Source organism: Nestor notabilis, unplaced genomic scaffold, assembly GCF_000696875.1.
Source record: "Nestor notabilis isolate BGI_N333 unplaced genomic scaffold, ASM69687v1 scaffold5354, whole genome shotgun sequence".
Classification (NCBI taxonomy): Eukaryota; Metazoa; Chordata; class Aves; order Psittaciformes; family Psittacidae; genus Nestor; species Nestor notabilis.
In genome coordinates this window covers 398-22402 of record NW_009924129.1, presented here as the reverse complement: position 1 = coordinate 22402, position 22005 = coordinate 398, and the positions used below count along the sequence as shown (strand labels likewise).

At 38.0% G+C, this 22005-nt stretch overlaps 1 protein-coding gene across 1 annotated transcript; it reads right to left on the bottom strand.

Annotated features, from left to right (window-relative positions):
* Positions 1-7209: 7209 nt before the first annotated feature.
* Positions 7210-21450, bottom strand: LOC104404120 (prolyl endopeptidase-like; the record flags this gene model as incomplete). The annotated part of the gene is made up of 5 exons (XM_010012471.1): positions 7210-7331; positions 8539-8748; positions 11472-11602; positions 14596-14729; positions 21376-21450. Coding segments are annotated over 5 exons (672 nt in total), but the record flags the coding sequence as incomplete, so codon positions are not given.
* Between the last annotated feature and the right edge of the window lie 555 nt (positions 21451-22005).

The window sequence follows — 22005 nt, the reverse complement described above, 5'->3', positions numbered from 1 at the left end:
CAACCCAAATCATTCTATGATTCTATGTCTGTGAGCTAAACCAGACTGAGGAACTGATCCAGCTAAAAAATCCAGCATGTTAAACAAAAAACAACAACAAAAAAACCTCCACAAAAAGCAAACAAACAAAAAAACCCCATCCAAAAAAGTAGTAAAAGAAAAAAAAAACAAAACCACCCAAAACATGACAACAAAAAACCTGACAAAAAAGAAACAGAATAAAAGCAGTCCCTCTGCCAGATTAGTATCTCAGTCAGTTCACTGTGCAGTTGCACAAATGGCTGAGCCAACATACTGCACCAAGCAGCTGGAAACATGAATAACAGGAGCAGAGACTGCTTAAGGCAGCTCACATGGCAGTACCAATTAACGTGTAATCACAGCCTGAATGCCACTGACCTTTCTACACCATAAACAGACAAGAGTCAGGGTTTCAGAATGGCAAAAGGAAATAGGATTTCCCCACTATCATTTGGGTTATTCTTATGCTGCTACATCATCTTCATGAGCTGAATGGCAAACCTTGCTTTTGGCCCCCAAACTTGTGAACGGAAATTTCATATCAGCATTCCACTCAACAAATCTTAAAATGCATTCATGGTTCAGCATAAGAGAGACAGCTGTAAAGTCAGAACTGACAGTCTGGATCAGAAGTAAATTCTCCCCGTTTCCCACATCCAAGCTGAAAAGGAAACACATCTCAATAATTTCTGAGAGATCTGGAATGCTAGTCAGTGCACATTTCTCCCATTAAAATAATTTCTATCATTTCAAACAACACCCACTGGTAAAAGGTAAAGAGGTTATAAAGCAATCGAACATTCTTAAAAGATATTTAGGTCCTGTCAAAATAGGACAGAAGAAATCCTGTAGCCCTTCAACTGGAGCTTTTAAAAACCTTCAGCATAACAATGATTTTATTGGCATAAGACAGCACTAATCCCTAAATCAGCACTAGTAAAGGAAGGATTATTTCAAAGAGCTGATGTTACTACATAGTTTATAGTTTCACTGCTGCCATTCAATCACTTGGCAATTTTGAATTTATTAAATCTATTGTTTCTGAAATATTTACTGTGACCATCTTTACACCATACAAACATACAGAAGTATTACAATAGCTGTGCTCCCAAGTACTGTTGGTCTCTCAAGGATCAGACTCTTCGAAGTAAAATCTTTATTGTCAAGTTTTGGTTTATAGTGGAGTATTTTTTGTTTTTATTAGCAATTTTGTTTCAATGTTACCTCTTCTCTCCATTTAGATGAAAAGTAACCACTGCCTTGAAAATCATTAAGAGACAAAGTAGTTTAACTGTAACTTCAATAAATCAGTGGATATCAAAAAAAGATAAATTATTTAAAGCCTAATTAGTAAAGAGTTTTCCAATTCCTTTTTTTTTCACTACAAAATATAGTTAATGCCATATAAGGAATCCCAAAAGGTTACGTGTTCTCTTACAATACTAGTAACCATCTATGACAATCCACAGTAAAACTGAAGTTAAATATTTTGTCTACTAGCAGAAAACTTCAGACCAAAAATTCATACATAATTAAACTAAAACAGAAAAAAATCATGAGCAGAAGGCTGTCAGGTTTTCAGACTTCCTGGCTTTATGTATTACTCCTCAACTAAAATGTCAATAGGAGAGACATTAAAGTGCTTTGCTTCCAAGTAAAGCACATGAGAGCAACCCTGGTGAATATTAATGCTGTTTTTTTGAATACTACCTAGGTCACCACTTCAAGATTCAGGATAAGGAAGAGCTCTCTATTTTCAGTTCACAAATAGGGGCCCTTTGAGTGCATAGTATTATATTAAGGCAACTATATATATATATTAAGCTAACCAATTAAAAGTTCACCACCTTTGCCCTTTTTATTATCAAGGTGGAAAACCACTAATCATGGCATAATTTGTTTCTGCATAACAAGATACTAAAAAATTCATCACATTCAACTATTAGATAATACAGTTATGTTGAAGAAAAGATAAACTGACTTCCCTTTTAACTGCAGACATTATTACAATCCACAACCTAAAATGCATCTGTGGTTATTTTACACACTACTGTTCTTCATACACTAGTGCCCTTTGCATATGAAACATGAAGGCAGCTGTCACTGCTATCTAATACATTTCCAGTGAAAGAGAGCAAGTGAATCACATTAAAAAAAAAAAAACAACAAAAAAAAAAAAATATCAAAGCTCACTAAAACTCACAGACACAATCAAAGCTTCAAACAGAGCCAAATGGTCAAATCAGTAACTCAGTGTGGACAGTACGTACCCAGTCATGGGAAGATAAATTGTCCAGAGAAGGCAAGTTGGGTGGTAATAAGGAAGCAACCATCCAGTGCATGACATTAATAACTAGGAATTAAAAACTCATAGCATCAACAAGCTGCATTTTAACACTGCTACAATTTTCACTATATGCTATATACTGGACAGTTTAAACCACCCAGAGCGACTGACTAGATTTTTTTTTTTATTTTTTTTTTTAATATTCATATGCTCTGACATTATCTTTGTAGTGGTGCCAGAAAGTCACTGAAGCTTGCATATAGCTCCTATCACATTTTAATGTTCTAGCAGTCTTTTGGCCTTTTAACGTGATGATGATTGGGGCAAAAACTTCCTTTCACTAAGCGACTTCTTGGACTGTCTGCACAATCTAAGACCCCTCCCAAAACTGGTATTCTAAGGCTGCAAATGCTTTATTTTGTTTTCTATTTGCATCATACTGGTTTAATAAACTAGATTTCAGCAGCCCTAATGATGGGTGATTATGGGAATACACAACTTGAGCATCAGGTCCCACAGAACTACATTCTGAGGTGACAGACAAACAACACCCATGACTTTTCCTGTGATTTTCAGCTTCCTTTCGAGTACAGTGAAAGCACCAAAACCTCAGGAACCCAGCTATTTAAGAGATTACATAGCTTCCACAGCCTAATGTGCAGCCAGAAAGATTGCCTGCCTGTTTCTTAACAGTAAAACTCTCTAAAATTCTCCAGACCTGTTGTCATGGCTGTAGAAAGATATTCATAGTAGGCTCTATTCCAGATTCAGCCTTGACAAAGACAGTGTAAGGCTTCAGAAAAATACCCACAGTCCCATTTTATCCAGCAATGAGTCTCACTCGAGCAAACTGACAATTTTGTGAGCCCTTCCCCTGTGGATGCTGCACTTCCATGTTCCTTCAGTGAAAATGCCATAGCCTGCACACATCTGGCACAACTCACTCCACTGTGCTCTGAATTTCATTTGCAAGATCAGCTCCATAGTTGAAAACCACTGATGTTAACTGGCAGCTCTAAACATTATAAAAGGTCAATTCACTTGATAAGGGACTGTGTTTCTTAGACAATATGACAAATTGTACTTGGTTTACTGCTGGCAAAACTGGGATGAGAGGGTGCGAGGGTTCCCTTCACCCTCTCCTTTCTTTCCAATTTACACTTTCCTGCTGGTACCGTAGGGCCTTTAAACACTACCTCTTATATAACTTATTGTTTAACTTTGAGAATAACACTCTGGTTGTGAAATAGAGATGCTCTGCGAGTCTGGAGAAGAAACAGACACATGCCACTTAAACAGAGAAGCATGGGAAGCTCCTCTTTGCTGCGAGTAGCTGTAACATTGCCAAGGTTTCAAAAAATCTTCGTACCAGACTGCCCTCTACTGGGACGTTATTCAAATAAACTCTACCCCTGCTCTTCACAGCTCCTCCACCGTAGCAGAATCTGTACCAGAAATACATACGCTTTTTCTAGAATAACGAAAAGATTTGCTAGCCTCTTTTTTAAAACTAATACATCCGACTAACAATAAACAGATTTTTTTTTCCTCAGAAGCAATCCATTCAAGTAAGGAATTGCAAATGCATCTATATTTCTATTCCAACACCATTTTCAGCACCACAGATTTTGTTTGAACCAGGCATACTTGGGACTGGTGTTGAATGTGTAATGAGGCAAAAAACTGATGCTGTTTTCTTGCATGTTGTCTGGTAAACGTATTAAGCTGATAAGATTCTACACAACTCTTTTTTGTCCTAATCAGGGACCTAGTTTCTTCTCTCCATTGAAAATACATACCGCACCAACTCCCTACAGTGCATTTGAAATTACTCATTGCAATATTATTTCTTTTGGAGTCTCCAGAAGAAGCGCCTTGTCAGGTGTTTTTCACTTGAAAGCAACGTATCTCTCAACCCAGTGGTTGAAAGACCTGCAAATTCTGCTTTAAACCCAAGTATGGAAGATTAAGCTCTGTCTCCCACTACAGAGAAAGGTTTGGTAGTTTAGGCTAGACTGTCCCACACCATAATCTCTTTGTCTTCACTAGAGCTTGTGTAAAACAACCAAATGTATCTAAACATTTGGTCTACCAAGGCCCTGTAGGATAAAAACATTTATTAATCTGACAGGAATGCATCAAAGCAGATTTTCATAAAATGTTGAGCTATGCAAAGCTGTATTTTAAAATCCATGGCAGCACATTAGTACGAAGTAATGATATTCAGGACAATAATTTAATTTTTACTAGTGATATTTTAATTTTCCCCCATTACTTTGTGGTCTTCCACTTTCTCAAACACACAAAAATTGACCATAAAGCTTGTCTGAATAGCCTGAAAAGATTTTTTTTAACATATTGCACAAGGATGAAACCGCATTTTGCAATTGCATTGTTGCGTTTTGGGGTTTTTAATTGCAGAATATGTTTCTTCCTGACCATTAAAATCCATTTTTCATTAGTATAAGGATGACAGAGCCACATTTTACAGCTAAAGCTTACAGCACAACCCCAGAGTATTAGCTGTTTTAAAGTACTTTCACTTAGATAAGCTCAAGATTATTTACCAAGGTGGATCTCTGCTTTACCATGCCTCCTTGAAATAGCATTTCTTATTAAATACCGGTATCTCTGGAAGTTTATGCCTCCTAGATGTCAAGAAAAGAGTCATAAGCAGCCATATACATTTATTAAACAAGAGTCCAAAGTAGTGGGGTGTTTCTCTACTCAACATCCTCCCCACTTTCCCAACACTTACTTGGCTGTTTCAATTCCAGTGGCTTTGGAACTGGTAGCTATTATTTTCTATTATTTTCCTATCCTACTGCAAGAATTACTACTATCAGTCCCTTCTTTCCACTGCAAAGACCTTTTGAGCATTTCATGTAAGGGCTATTAATAAATTCTTATTAATCACAAAATTTCCCCAAGACATTTGGTATCAGATAAAAAGATACTTCTTTTATATTTAAGTCTGCCTCAAGCTTTTGTTTCACAATAGAAGAGACAGGAGATGCAGGATTGCTGCTTCTGGGCACCCCAGCCAGGCAAACTCTTTGCTACTCACTACAAGCACTGTACTACGAATTCTCTTCCACAGTCCTTCTCATAGGCATTTCTGTTATTTCTGATCTTAAGATGCTCCAGCCCTGCTCCTTCAACTTAGATAAGAAAAGGCTCTGTTAGTATGCTATTATCTCAAAGAAGGTTTTGCTACTTGTAAGAGAAAGGTACCTCTACAACCAATACAGAAGATATCATTTTCATGGGATTTAATACCATCTGAGACTGCAAACTTTCACTACCCTAAAAAGCTGTATGGTCTAATGAATCAGACTACAACAGCCCTCCCCCACGGAAATTAATTTGCTTTCATGACATGTGTAGTTTAGCTCATGACACTGCAAAGCAATAATAATAAGCATCACTCATGTGAATCAGTGGATACATCACTACAAGACATCTGTCACAAACAGAAAGCCCATTTATTTACAGAACTAGGGAAATATAACGATAACTATTTCCAAATTTCATTTTATTGCCAGTTAAATTTAACATAACTGACTAGCTTTAAACAGTAAAGAAAAAAAAAAAAAAAATTCCCAAAGCCCCATTTGCAAGTTTACACTACTATTCAGGTCAGTTGTTAAAAGTGTATTTCATAAATAGATGAGATTATGTAAAAAAGGTTCTGTTTATTCACAGAACCTACAGATAAGTCTGATTTGTATAAAGAAAGCTCAGTGTGGTCACCTTGCTGACAAGCTTTTCACATTCTCCCTCACTCTCTCATTTTGAGTCCCACTGTTTAAATTCTTTCAAAGAACTTCTCTGGCAGCCCACAGAAAAGAAACCCCCAACATATTCATGGGTTGATGTGTTGAAAAGTGATGATCACAGGGAAAAGTAGTTCTAGGAAATGAATACCCCAAATCAGGGCAAAACCATTTCATTTTCATCAAAAGTGTCAAACCAAAAGAGACCTTGTACAGAAACGAAATGTGCTGATTAAACACAGTAGCTAGGAGAGTATGAAGAACTACAACAGGTTTTTATCCACTGCAAAAAACACATCAGTTCCTGGATAAACACAATGATCACCCCTACATTCCAACACTTAGAACAGTGCCTTCAATCAAGCACTGTTAAATCTAATATGAAGAATAAAACACACATTAATTACAAAACTTAGGGTGTTTTGAATCATTCATGGTAAGAACAAAGCATGGTTACCTATCACATTTGGTTCACAATACCATACTAGCTGAACAAAATAAGCTTAAGAAATCAATTCCAGTAGTCACTTGTCCTAGTTCCAATAACACAGTTCACACTATATTTGTGCTGATAAAACTACTTGTAGGGATTTTCTCTAACTTTGCACACAATATTAACAGTGTTTAACCTGCATGCCTCCATTCTTCAAGTAAGCAGAATAGATGTATTTCATTTTCAGGAAAGACATCACAAAAATAAATCTAAATAAAAAAAAAAAAAAAAAACACAAACAAAAACATGGCAAGGAATACCTAGACACGCTGATTATTGGAATAAGCTTTTTGTGCAGAGACTGAAGGCTGCAGCTCAACACTGACTAAGAAGAAACAAGAACACATTGTCCATCAAATGATCCTTCTCTGTCCTGGAATGGGTATCACTGAAGTGTCCTCAGTGAAGAAAAAGGGTACGTGACTGTGTCATTACAGGCTTGAGGACCAATTTAAAGCAAATTTAACAATCTTATTTTCAGCAAGTCTTAGTCAATCATTCTCGGGTTAATGACCAACTCTGCAACACTTATGAAAGGCGTTTAACAAATGTTTCCAATTTGTAGCTACTATCAGTGTTAGAAACTGAAAAACTCAACATAATGATGACAAGCTTCGGGGTGTTTACCATACCTCAGCTCCACCCATCCATTTTGGCTCATCAGGAAATTCAGCACATAGGATATCTTCTGACTGGTTAGTTCCTAATACGTGATAATGCAGCTTTTGGTGCAGATTAGTGGAGGTCTCAGTGCCTAATGAAATGAAGATGTTTAAACCAATTAATTCTCAAGGAAATCCAACAACAACCAAATAAAATCCTTAGAAAATTCTGTATTCGTTTGCATATAAAAGAGTAATTCAGCAGAGAGAACTAGGAATGGTTCACTCTATAACCATTCACCTCAAGCCAACACCCCCCTACAAGACAAAACAGAACTTCAAACCATGCTGCAAACCTGTTACCCTTTCCTTTTATTGCTGACTATACAATTCTTTGCATTTAAAGATTTATCATTTTAAGATCTGCTTTCTATAAACATTCACCAAGCAAAGAAAAACAACAATCCCTGCCACCCTCTAATGTTTTTGGTCCCATTTTACCCTGGGCAACTAAGGGAGATTGATTGCTAATTAAAATTCCTAGAAACCTTCATATTTCCATTTGCTAAAAATATATCAAAAGAAGTCTTTTAAAGCACTGCATGAGGTGCTACTTGATTATTTTGTTGTTGTTGTTGCTGTTGCTCCAACATTTCAGCTTCTGAACTACAAACATAACTAAAAGTAAAAAAAACAAGGTCGGTATCTAACTTGCAAGTTTGGCAAAATGATAGGCTGCAAAAGCAAACACAGAGGCAAAATTCAGGCTCTCTCCAAGGTTTAATGAAGAGCACAGCTCCAGAAGAAACTTAGAGTAGCACTGCCTTACAATAAGAGCTGCTAAAGTCCTTCCCTACTGACACTCCTCAGCAATATATTCCACTTTGTGCACTGCTCCTTGAATTCTGCTAGCATAAACATCTTGTGTTGCTGTGCTGTGAACCACAGATGAATTAATCTGGCTGAATAACAAAAACCTTATGCCCCAGATTGCTATTCACCAATCTCCCAAGCCAGTTCACCTATCCCACACAAATGCATAAGGAGATCTAAGCAAGCTGTCACCAGACATCAAATTCCAGCCTTTCATACACTTTGTATGAAAGCTAAATAAATCATTCCGGAGAAAAAAGAGCAGCAAACTTTTAAAAGAAAGACAGGAACAGACAGACAAGAGGATACTCACACTAACTGAGCATAGGTTTTGGTCATGCAAGACATAACCTGATATCTAACTGTATAAAATAGTACAGCTAGTTATTTCAATATAATCTAACAGAGCGAATTGTTTGTTGCAGCAATTTACTGAAAAGGTAATTTTGCTTCCACATAGCATGCAACCCGTACAGCCATACTTACCATCGCTTTTGCCATCTTGTTTTGGATAGCAGTTATAAAACATGCCTTTTCCATCATGAGTCCATGCCATGCAACTGAATTTAACTCTCTCCAACGTGTCAGGAAGATCCTCAGGACCTTCTACTTTCATAAACTTGATAGTAACCCAATCAGAGCCACTAGAACTCAGACCATATGCAAAGTATTCACCGTCTTCACTGAATGCATAACCTAGGAAATTGGAGTCAAACAAAATAAGGTAAGAACCAGCACAAGGGATCAGTATTTTCAAGAAAGTGCTGGTTATTTTGCCACACAACTTTTTATTATTTACTACGCTCTAGCTGAATTTCAGTGAAAGAGACGTGAAATTAGGAAATAGTTAAAAGAACTGTGTTCATTGAACACTGAGAGAAGACGGTATGTTCTCTAAAAGACAGTGCAAGCAACTACACCTGCTATCACTCGGGATTCACAGCACTCTTCCAGTCTCTGTGGACTTCGACTAGTTCACAGATACGAGTTTAGACATGCATACTTAGAAAGCATGCATATATCACTTATCTCCAACAACTGAATTATGATTTCATAATAATAACTTCTCCTTCCCGAAGTTTGGGGGAGAAAGAGACTGAAAATGCACACACATAGAGAACTTAAAGTGAGATTTCAGAAGAGAAACAGTACCAACAGAAACTGAGATGCAAGCAATGCATCCTGAAATAAAGCAAGTAACACTTCAATATTGGAGTCACTGAAAACTAGACCCTGCAGAAACCATCAAAACTGAAGTAACTGGAAAAATTTGCCACTAGATGCAAATGGATTAATCCCCAGTATTCTTTGCTGAAAACTTTGATACATATATTGCTCTTTCAAAATTGAGGAAAACATGATTCGGAAAAAAATTCAAGAGCTTCCCTCATAGCTGGTAAGTATCAAACTCACTCTTGCAATTCCAACTCAAGTGAGAAGACTGAATTATCATAGGCCTGTACAGACCTCAAACTACTGAAAAACCACACAAACAAGATGTATTTCATAGAAGTCGTAGGTTTGAGAGGCATCACCGTGCCTTCCTAACATACTCTCCCTTGTAAGAACACAAAAGTGGCCATTCTGATTCAGAACAAGATTCCACCTAGCAGTCCTCAGGAGTAAATACAATGAGATGCCTACAAGAACAATACAAGCACATGTAATATTTTCCTCATTCTTGCAACCTCTGACTGCTTTTAGCTTAGGAGACTTCATTTCCATGAAGTAGCTGGTTAATAATCCTCAATGCTTCCCTCCTCCTTGACCTTGTTTGGCTTGCCTTTAAACCCAGTTTTTTGCACCACCAACGTCCATTGGTAAGGGGTTCTACAAATCTACTTGTGGAATGAACCATCACCTTCTTTTATTTGCTCTGGACTCAACTCCACTGCCTTAATTTGATATCCCCTCATTCTTGTAATAGAAAAAGGATGATTAACCAACCCCTATTCACTCTCTCTCGATGCTGCTACACACCACAAATGATTCTGTAGACCTCTATTATATACCTTGTAAATTGTCCCTTTTCCAAGCTGATTGATTCAGGCATACTCAATTGTCTCTGACCTTTGCTCCATACCCTTGATTGTTCCCACTGCCCTCCTCTGAACTGTATTTTAGAGCCCCTTTTGAGCTAAGGGGACTGGAACTACATTTAGTATTCAGTGCTACTCTATAAACCTCTGGGTTGTTTTCTGGTTTATTCTCTGTTTCCTTCTTAATAATTTCTGATACTTGATGTGCTTGTTTCGCTGCTACCAAGAACCAGGCTGACATTTTCATGGAACTATTACAGGCTAAGAATTGTTCCCAAGTGGTTATGGTCAATTCAGAGTCCATTCCATCCATTCCTCTACAAATGAGATTAGCATTGCTTGTCCCTGTGCTTCACTTAATTTATCTGCACAGAGACTTCTACTTGTTAATTTATTGCCCATGTGTTATTGCAGCTCTTCAGTCATTCTTCAGATTTTACCCGGAATAACTTTGTATCTTCACCAACAATGCTGCCTCTCTGCTCACTCCTTTTTCTAATAAATATGAACATAGTGAGCAGTGCAAGTCCTAGCACAGCCCCTGAGAGAACTCTACTTGTGATTTCTACTTTGACAGTTTATCAGTTATTCCTGTCTCTGCCTTTAAATGAATTACTTATCAACACCAGGAGTTTCCTCCTCCTGTTCCATGGCTGTTGGTTCTCTAAGAGCATTTGGAAAGAAACTTTGTCACAGCTTTTTAGAAATAAGGAAAGGTTATATGAACCCAATTCCTTATACCCACAGTTTAAGGCAAGGTTTCTCACTAAGGAAAGCCATATTGATTCTTTTCAACTAGGTCACACTTAAAGATGAGTCCACTAATTCTGACTCTGCCCTTTATTTTTATCAGCTGGTCTTGAACAGATTTAAAGGCTTCTAGGTCCAAGACCCTTGCTTCTACAATAACCCAATAGGAAGTGGGAAAATGGGCAGCTAACACAAGTTAAAAGCAACAAAGTAAATACAAGTAATTTTGTGATTCTCATAAAAGTTAATGTTACATTCCTCCACAGTCTCTAACTTAATGGCTTGTGTTAAAGATGCAAAGATTTTAAGAAAATTAGTCAATGCAAATATATACAATTTTTTTCCTTGCTATGGACAGCCTCAAGATCTGTTCTTTGTTCCATCTTTCAGTGGAAACTTGCTAAAGAATTGTGGAAAAAGACATTGAGAAACTGAACCAAGGTAATTGTGAATACGATGTAGATTTAGAAGTATTCTTCTGAAACACTATACAAATCCACATGTCTATTGTGACTACTTTAATTAAAATAAGCAACTCTAGCTATGTATTTGTAGGTGAAGAACTGGAAACCATTTCCAACTGCTGCTAAAGACCCATATTTACTCAGCATGAACTACCATCTCACTGACCTCGTAAAGCCACAGTGCCATCATCAGAAAGCTTATTTGGATCAAGAAAAACTTTGGCATCAGCATCCAAGGAATCTTGTACATATAAAACTCGCTGGTTCTGCAGTCCTGTATTGTAGAAGTGGAAATACCTAAAAGAACACAGGAGGGAAAAATAAGTAGGAAGGACTCATATTTTCAGCTAGACAAGCATGAAAACTTGTATGAGATTGTCATAAAATGGGAGGGGAAAAAAAGAAAAAAAATAAAAAAAAAGACAGATAAATACATAAGGCAAACACAAGCTTCAAGGCAGAGTAGGAATCATGGTTTCCTCTGCAGCCATCAGAGATTTAACCACCTTCTGTAGTTGTCTTTTTCTCCCCCTTAGTACAGAGGAAGCCCAGACACGAATCTCTAGGTCTCTAAAAATGAGAAGAATCTCATCCTAGTGATACAGATTGTATAGTAGACACAGTAGGATATATCCAAAACATCTTTTAAAAACAAAAGCTGCATTTGACACAGTTAATTTCAAACAAAGCCAAGTATACTATAAACCCTACATAACTTGCTACGTTAAACAGCTCTGGCAGCCTTATCATTTCCCTGTTACAAGCATTGTCACAGGTTCTTATTTCCTGTTCTAAGCTTTGTTATTCATACAGCTTCTTTCAATCTGCATCCAGTGGCAGACAGATGTTTAAATGAAACAACTGAAATTTTTCATCTGTATTTCCCACTGTCCCTAAAACTGTGTTTTCAAAAAGTTGCAGAAGCAGAGAATTACAGAATTCTCTTTAGTGAGGGATACTCTTCACATCGTAAGACAATACAGAGCTCAAATAAATTAATAACTTTATGCAATTTATACATACAACACTTTTCTTCTTTCATAGGACTTCTGAGTTTTACTACACAAACCTGTGACTTAACAAATCAAATAGCAGCTTCACCTGGAGGAATAGCGGTATTTATGAAGCGATGTTCAAACTTACACATAAGTTTACATATTCCCTAAGACAGTGCAATATGTGAATACAATTTTGGGAACCTGGTAAACCCAGAAGGGGGAACTATATTCACAAAGGCCTGGCTAACAATCTGAAATAGTAGTATGTTCAAATACTAACAGTAATGTTCAGTGAGTGACAGAATTGAAAAATTTAAAGGAATAGAAGAAAAAGATAGATAGTTTTCCATTTGACCATACATTTTCTAGCCAATTTCACCTCTGAAATACTGGGCAATAAGCTTGGAAGCAAAGGTCAAACAATGTGACAGACACAGCACCTCCCTGAGCACTCTTCCCTTCTGCAGATTCTACAGAACAGCATTTCAGACACTGTCTTTAGCAGCTATTCTTCATCAGAAAACTGGAGTAACTAAATTTGAGAATTTCTAAGTGTCATGGGAAGTTTAGATAGTTCTTCAAATAGAGCAGTTCCTCTCCCTGCCCCTTACTAAGTGTTACTTAACTTGGTAGAGCCCTCTTGATCACCTCAAACACCATAACACATGATTTTTAAACCACTGTGATTTAAGTTTAGAATGTATCAATAATTAAGAGTAACACTAAAAAAAACCCTAAGAAGACATCTATTAAAATCAAAGCAAACTGTCACAAGCTAAAGCAAATTAAGCTCCTAGCATGAATGTTCTTCCTGGAGGACAGTGAGTTGCATCAAATTAAGACTTATCTCTAGCAGAGACTATATTCATCATTGCCATGAACACTTCTGCAACATCAAATTTCAACAGCATTGAGGATAACCACACGCAGGCATGTTTGCACTGTACAGGCAGAATGGGTCCAAGAATCCAGAGCAGTTACTGACCAGGCCTGCTTCAGAATCAGATTCAGCATAGCTACATCTGCATGAGCATCACATACAAAATATTCTTTGCCTGACTGGCTCAAAAAGGCCTACTCTGGATGCAGCACTGACTTAAACACCTCCATGGCTTCTGGGCTTAAACCTCACACTGACATGCTATGCCACATCAGTGTCAAATTAAATCAACATCAGCTTGGGTTCACTCCTCACAGTGCACTTTCACAAAAAACCCACATAGTACAGACTTTTCCTCTCTTTGTAACAAGTATCCACATTCTCCTCACAGCATAGGACAGATAATTAAAAAGTAGTAGATTTCCCTCAATATCTGTGCAGAAATCTTAAGGCAATGAGACATCTGCTCTTTCCTATGGATGACAGTGAAAACATAGCTGGCATGTCTGGGTGCCCACTCAACAAAGATGAAACAAATTGAAAATACCACAAAGATAATTTGCGTCTCACATGATTTAAGAATGGCTAGTTATTTAACACTATCTCTTTTTCAACTGCTAAAACAATCTTTAGATATTCCTAACTTAACCAGCAGCTTAATCTCTTTACTCCCTTCCTCAAGGAGATTGCTAGTGTTTCTCAAAGTGGTCACAAAATTGAGTAGCAGCTGCAGTCTCCAGACCTTGGGTAAGCCACAGAAGCACCATCTCTTTGCCTAACCACAGCATTAAAACAAATAGGCTACATACTGGAATATAGCAAGGTTTGTTTATTTCTTAGAAGACAGATCTTTTTGCATCAGTTGCCTTAAGTCCTCCAAATGATTCTTCCCCTATCCTCTTCAGGTAACAGGACCAGCTTTTCACAAGAGAATTTCACTGGCTATGACTAAACAAAAATCCTACCAGCTGCTCAAAGTACAACCAACATAAGAGTAGTGTTTTAGGAAATATTTAGAACAACATGCACATGAGAGACTTGTGCTGTTTTCAGCATGAAGTGCCTTTAACTATACTGACAGTGACAAACCCTGAAAGGAACTCCTCAAAGTTTTACTTTTACAATAGTCATTCTACAAAGTTGTCTGAGTTTTGATAAACTCACAAATTTTCCTATAAAAAGAAAAGACAACAAAAAACCTGAAGAAGATAATATGACTGGGAACAGGAGGCAGTCAAGCACCTTTGTGCTCTGCATCATGCAACCATATATACTAACATTGGCTTACTTTTCCTACTTCTCAACTATAAAGGAATTAATATAAATATAATTTTTAATTTGCTTTCCTTACTAGTAGTTGCTTTTGACTTGATTCACGTTCATCACCACCTACGAAGACATTCCTTACATACCTTTTTCCTTTTTTGAAGTGGCAACTGTACTTAGGATAATCGTAGAGTTCAGTCATTCGTTCTTTGAACAGTCCTCTGACAGGACACTGCTCGAGAAAGGGTACTGTAAGCTTGTTCTGAGCCTCCACAAATGCCTGAAAGAAAACAATCCCCCCAAAAGAGACATGAACTCAAGCAGAAACATGTATTCCCATAGGAAACACTATTTTCTGAAGCAATGCATCACAGACATCTTCCCCCCCATATAGGTCAAATAGAGTGTCACACCTGAAGATTCTTATACATTTAAATTATGTCACAATACTGTAACAAAACTGATCTTATACCCTGAATAATTTCTCTCTAGGGCATGCACTGAGGAAGCCAGTGTTCTGGCCAAAGACAGCCCAGATTCCTGCCATTCTCTTAAAAAAAAAAAAAAACAACCCAAACACCCAAGCCTCATGCTTTTAAAAACTCTGTTTATATTTGCCTAAATGGCATAGAAAAGCTACAGTATATACCCAAGAGATACCATCTTCCCTTACTTCATCACAAATATACATCACTCCAATACTCTACAATAGATTAAGAAATGGATAAAGAAGAGAGTCCCTTTTGCCCACAGACAGCACAATTATTTCAAGAGTGGGAAAGGGCTGAAAGATGATACAAAACATCATGTGCACCATCTGTTCATCCTATTAACATAACACAGAGGATTTGTCCCAGACAGTACATCCTGGAAAGGTCAAAGCACTGTTCACAGATCAGTTCTTACTTACAAAAGGAAAGAGTACCTTATCTTGGAGAGGATAGCTTTGAGGAGTCTGATTTCTTTTTCTCAGTCACACTTAAGACAGAAGCCAAAACCATTACTACTCCAGCTGTTTGTATAAGGCTGCCACTCCCATGGCATGCACAGAAAAAAATGGCACTCAGTTGGTGTTCCACCATCCCTATTTATAGCACAGTACATCAACATAAAATTAATACCTAAGCATCTTAAGGGCAACCATAGCTACTAAGAAGCAGGAATGCAGGCTCTTCAGTCTCTAACATAGAGCAGGAAAGACAGGACACAGTGTGAGTGGTTGTGATTCATAGCCAGATATCGCCATGATGGCTGCACTATCACTCTCGGACCTCAGCCTCTTGCCTCCAGCCTGAAACCCTGTCCACTCATCTCTTGCTTACACAGGTATCTTTCCCAGTTGCTCTGAAAGATGCTATTGTTTCTACCTGTCATGAATCAGTCACACAACAAGCAGATGAACATATGACAACTACACAGGACAACAGTGATCTGCACTGCAGGGCATGACCCACAGAAACAGTAGGGCTACAATCCATGTTCCACAACTTGTGTTTCACAGTTCAGAAAGCCAGCTGCTGTACAGAGTGCCTGGCACACATTCACCAATTGCTATGAATGTTTACTCAATTACTAATTCTTCAGGTGAAAAGAGGAAAGAATACAACATAAAACTCTTTCAGCAGCATTTTACAGACATGTCACATGTTGAGAAGTGAGCACATGAGGCAAGTAGAGACACTCTCCCTCCCATTTGCCTTGCTGACACAGCAGTGCATAGCCAAGAGCTGCACTACATGCCAAGCTGTGTTTTCAGAGGCGTGTCAGGCCAAAAGGTAAAGGAGAAAGCACATTAATTATGGTCAGGCTCCACCTGAGATGTGTTTGTTCATGCCTAGCAAAGCATACAGAAACTGATAAGCTTTATACACGAGTGCAGAATTCGTAATGCTGTAAGAGCACTTGGCTAAGTGCAAAAACGTATTATTTTAAGAACACATGGTTTGGCAACACGCAAGTCACCACTCAAGGATGACATAAGAAAGCAAGCACTATAGCACTGAAAAGGAACTGATTCAGAAGGCTAGCAATGATGACTTTTGGACCTCTACTCAAAATTAGACTTTATTCATCAGCAAGAGTCAAGCCAGGAAATGATTCCTTGAGAAAAAGGGAAGAGCTGAATGCATTGCCAAAGAAAGGCAAATTTTTGCTTCTGTTCTCCCTCTGAGGATCATAGTGGCATACACAGTTTTAACACCCAGCGTGGAAGCACAGCACATCCCAGTGGTAAGTAAAGAGTGACATGCAGCCTTCACACTGTACCTCTAAAACCACCCCCCCAATCAGATGATGAAAGAACTTAATGAAATCTACCCAAGAATTATGTGTATCTGAATTTGTTTTCTCTAAATGGAAGCATAAATTTTAAAGACCACATACACAAAATCTACACAGCATATGCTACACAAATAAACTACTCGAATTGCTGTGACATTTTCTGAGAAAAGATACCTTAAAAAAAACACGTATAAAACCATCCATTGCACTGGATGGGCAAAAGCACTTTTCAGTTGCATTTACTGGACAGAAACTGGCACATATCTCTTTCACATATCAATAACCCAATCGAAACAGTAACATTGCTGTAAGGGTATACTGGAACTGTGTGTTACTTGCTTTTAATTGCACAGCCACATCTTACCACATCTGCTTTCATTACTTTCATTTCACTCAAAGAGGAGACACAAACTTTTCTTTACAAGCATTGTAAGCATGCACAAGAGCATGCTTACATATTAACTAGTGCACTTACAGCTGAATCACTAGTAATTTTGCTTTTACAGAAACTTAATATAGTTTTCCCCTTTTCCTTTAATATGCACCAAAGATTCTAAGACTACTTGTAAAAGGGAATGACACTGCTGTCTGAAAAAGGAGGTAGGAATTACAGGTTTTTCAAAGAGTTCCACCAAGAAGAATCCAGCCCAGTTTGGGAACTCTATTGTTCTTAAACTTTTGAGCACAAGGTTGCGTTTATGTCCAAAAGGCAATACATAATTAAATATTGCTCTAGGTAAAGTACAGGAACAGATGTCAGCAGAAACTTTCAGAGTAAACTCCATCCACCATGCTGAGCTAAACAGATGCCACCCAGGCTATAGGGCTAACAGTAACTGTGCATCTTCATAAGCCTACAGAGAAAGATTCTCATTTTACCTGTAGAAATCTACATCTGTCAACTGATCGTATGTCTTGAACACGACAGACTTTGCTAGCAGAAGAAAGAACAGAATAAGAGTCTAAGTGAAAGACTTTGCTATGATCTAAAAAATTGCTTATTTCCCACGAAGTGTAAAAACAAACCAAGAAGTTGAAAAGTCCATCCTAGTCAAACCCAAGACAACAGTAAAAGTATACATTTGCAGCTGTGGCCTCTGTTGTCACCAGAAGCGTTTCACCAGTGTAGCACAACTTTTCAACTATATTGAGGATAATTCCTCAGTCTATCTTGAAGGTCAATGCCAAATAGTAGCAGAGCACCAACTCGCATTCCCCACTTCCTCTCTCCAAAGTGAGGCAGAAACTTTCCCATCTGACCAGGGGCTCAGTTTTCATTTATGTATCTGGAGAAAGGAGTTTTGTTTGCTTATTGCTGTGCATGACTACTCCAACCAAGCACACACAGGGGAAAAAAAAGCACGTAGATCATGAAAATGAAAGCAGATACTTCTTGAACAACAGCTTTTCCAGAAGAGATTGAGGATGCGGCTTGATGACTGGCTTAATCAGCAATAAAACTGAGCATCTAACAAGAAACAGTCTTGCTTAGACACCTGCAGATTTCAATAATCTCCTTTTTGTAGCAGATTATATATACACTATATATGAAATAAGATCATCTTAGTGACCCGGCTGAAAAAATTCTAGACCTATTTGACTTTCACCTAATTAAAAGTAGGCTTTGGGCAGTAAAGATCCCATTCCTGAACCATCTTAGATCCAACTATCATGTGGCCTTGGGGTGACCTGAATTAAACATATGTGCCAATAAAAAACTAATCCACCAAAGGCTTCTCTCCCAGAACATCACCTTGTCATGGCTATACCCATGCAACAGAGGGACAGAAGCATTCCCGTTAATGCAAGAAGGGGAATGAGGACAGAGAGAAACCACAGAACTACCTGACTTAATGGAAAACTGCAAACTACAGTGGATCAGGTACAGTACTCTCGCTGTAAAAATACCTGATTAAGCCAATTACCAAAAAACCCCACCAACCCCACCCTTCTATGCTCACTTGTTTGTAAGCTGCTAACTATCAGAGCCCACAAGATCATTTGGACTACCCACAGGAGCAACGAGCACTATTCTTTATGCTCACAGCAGTTGTGAGTAATTTCTTTCAGTCACAGCCCTCTTAATCCTACAGTGGGAATCAGGTGAAACTATCATGGAAATTCCAGAGTTAAAACCAACCTCACTTGCTTTTGCTTCTTTCTCCATGCTTCAAGAAATAGCAAACTTGATGTTTCACCAATCATATCAACACGGAAACAAAGCAAGGCCTGCTAATTTATTTTCTGTGACCACACCTATGCTTGACATGACTATTTCTGCTACGTCTAGAAAAGCAGAATTCCAACATATTTGTGTATCTAATCAACAGCACACATCCAAACAATTGCAATTATTCATATGCACAAAAAGATTCCTAACTTAGTAAATGAATGACATTCAGTCTCCATTTTTGGTAAAACCCAGAATTTTCAGTGTTACACATACTCAAATCAATCAAGCAAGCAAGCATGTTGTAAACCGGAACCAAATGAGGGCTCTTTCACTACAAATATGCACAGATGACCAAGGAATTCCTCTTCTAGTTCTGTACTTAACATGTAGAAAATTAAAGGTAGCCGACTGCTGGAGACTTATACAGGATATTTTGACTTTTCTCCAAAGTAAATGGAGGTTTAGGATATTAAGGACTGAATAAAGAGAGAAAGCAACTTGGAGGAAGAATGGGAAGGACACAGGTCTCAAGGTCAGTGACTTGAAGGCTTGAAAAGCCTACAAAGCATGCTCCAAATTCTCTGTGAAGCCTGCACAGTCATTCAATTGCCTCTATACCAATGTCTGGTTACTCATTGATCTGGCAGGTGAAGAATGGCTATTCTGCAGGAGCTCTGCAAACTGTCTCAAGAACTTGGGAGAGAAAACTATTAAGAAAAGTTAGCAACAGTAGCCATCAGCAACCTCTGCTGCAGAGCACAAAGTGCATGATAAAGCAGATGAAATGAGTTTAGGACTTCAAGATTATTTTTTTTCTGGCCTCTTCTATGAAAGAGGTAGAAAAGCAAAACACTTTATTTCCCTTTGTTCATTAATTTCTGGAACTTCGGAAAAATACGACATACACAAAAATTTCCTCTACTCTTTGCATCATACAACTACCACACTGAAAAATTCTGCTAAGGCATGTGTTTTTAGAGTGCAGGCAAGTAAGATTTAACAATATTTTCATTCCACCAATATGACATCTTATGTCTGGATTGCTGCATTTTTAGGAAGATGTTATAATCCCCCATTCCTCATTTTGCCTCCTATATAAGCTACAACCTCTGGAGAATGAGATTCACCCTTCTCCAACAGTTCTCATCCAACCTGTTCACAGTGTGTCGTGAGAGTACTAAACACTGTCAGGTCTTGACATTTTCTCAATCCTAACTCTTCCAGAGGATCCTGAAAAGCACTTTAATAGATATCTGTAAGGCCTCTATGAAAGAAAGACATAACCATATCTCCCCGCGCATATATCCCTCTGAATCTGGCACAAATTATTGTATGTGTATTGTTTCTTAAGGATGCCAAAATCAAAAAATCAAAATACTCCCACCTTACGAAATACCTAACTTTCAATGTTAATGTCAGCGCCAGAGTTTTTTAATAAAACCAGTTCCAAAATGGACCTTCTTAATCCACATAAGTCTTTATATATGCTGATAGATTTGTAAGAAGGGAACTGGATTCTAACTGTACAGACAGTAAGTTCTACTTGACCACCCTCTAGTTCATCAAGATGTATTCTATAAGTACATAGATGAGAGAACCTAGAAGGAATCTCACTAATGGAAAGCCAACCTGCAGAATATTTTTAAACAGAGATCCTGCCCTCCATCATCTTTCTGACACAGTAACACATACTAGATAAACACCAGTGGTTTAGAGCTGGAACTGCAGTTACCACAAAGTTATTAGCCGTTACAGAGGAAACTCCCTCCACACTGCCACCTACCACTTTCTGGCCATCACCCCTGCAATGCCCCGTGCCATGACTATCAGAGGAACTGGCTCACAATCACAATTGTTCTTTTTCAGGATTACCTCTCAGCAAAAGACCAATTCCAGCACCACAGGCTAGCTACACCAGACTGCAGGCTGAAAAACACTGCAACATCTGCAATCTGTAATAAAAGACACTAATAAAGCCTAACTTCAGGAGGAAAATGGGTTTGTTTGTTTTTTGAAAAGGTATAAGAAAATAGAAGATTCATACACTGTCACTGTACAAAGAAAGCAAGCCAAAGGAGTTTTCTTTCTACCCTTTTTTATTACGGCAATTATGGCATTTATTATTTATCATGACAAATAAATAGATGCACTACTTAGATGCACTTAGAACAGTGGATAAAGCACTCTAAAAGCAGAGGATTTCTCTTCAGTGTGATGACACCATCTTGGGAATTCATATTGTCTAAGAAAAATGAGTCCAAGGCCAAAACAAGGCCTTAAGTTTTCCAAAGTCTGTTATCTAGGTTATACCAAGTGTTTTAGTCTTTCCTCCATTAACACAAAGGTACAAAATAATGGCATTGCTGTTGGTGTCAAAAAGCCTTGGTAGGTCCTTGAAAAACAGAGAACCCATGCACCTAGCCTATAAAAGAGAACCATGTCAAAACAGCTATTCCCATGAAAGAAAAGTTACCTTTGTCTGTTCACTGTCGGGATCTTCAAGCCAGCAGTATGGGTCACTTATTTTACAGCCATGATAATCCAACACCTGAATTTATAAAAGAGAGTACTTCAAAAAAAGATATGCATAGACACTATTCATCAAGGAATGACAGCCATCAAGATGAAGGGTATTTGGAATTTCACAAAAGCATAGAGTGCTGAGAAGCAAAGGAAGAGAAAAGCAACACATTGCTCACACGAGTTGCTAATATTGCCATCCTTTGGTGATGGCACCAAGGCAGCAGAGTTGTCCACAGAAAATACACGGAGCATCAGGGAAATGTAAAACATGAATATAAATTCTTTGTACAAGACAAGACTAATAAAGTAATAATAAAACCATAAAATAACAACAAATCAAAACCCCCCAAAAAAACCCAAAACCTCCTCCAAATTCAGATGTCCAAGTCAAATCGCAAAACCTGATTACTGGATGCACCCAAAATACAGTTTCTGCTTACATGACTGTCTGTGGTTTAGCCCTACCTTCTATTGCTACTCGCAAACATGTGAGTGAAGTACATATATAAATTACAAACAAACAAAAAAAAAAAAAAAAAACCAAAAAAAACCCCCAAACCAACAAAACACAAAAGACTAA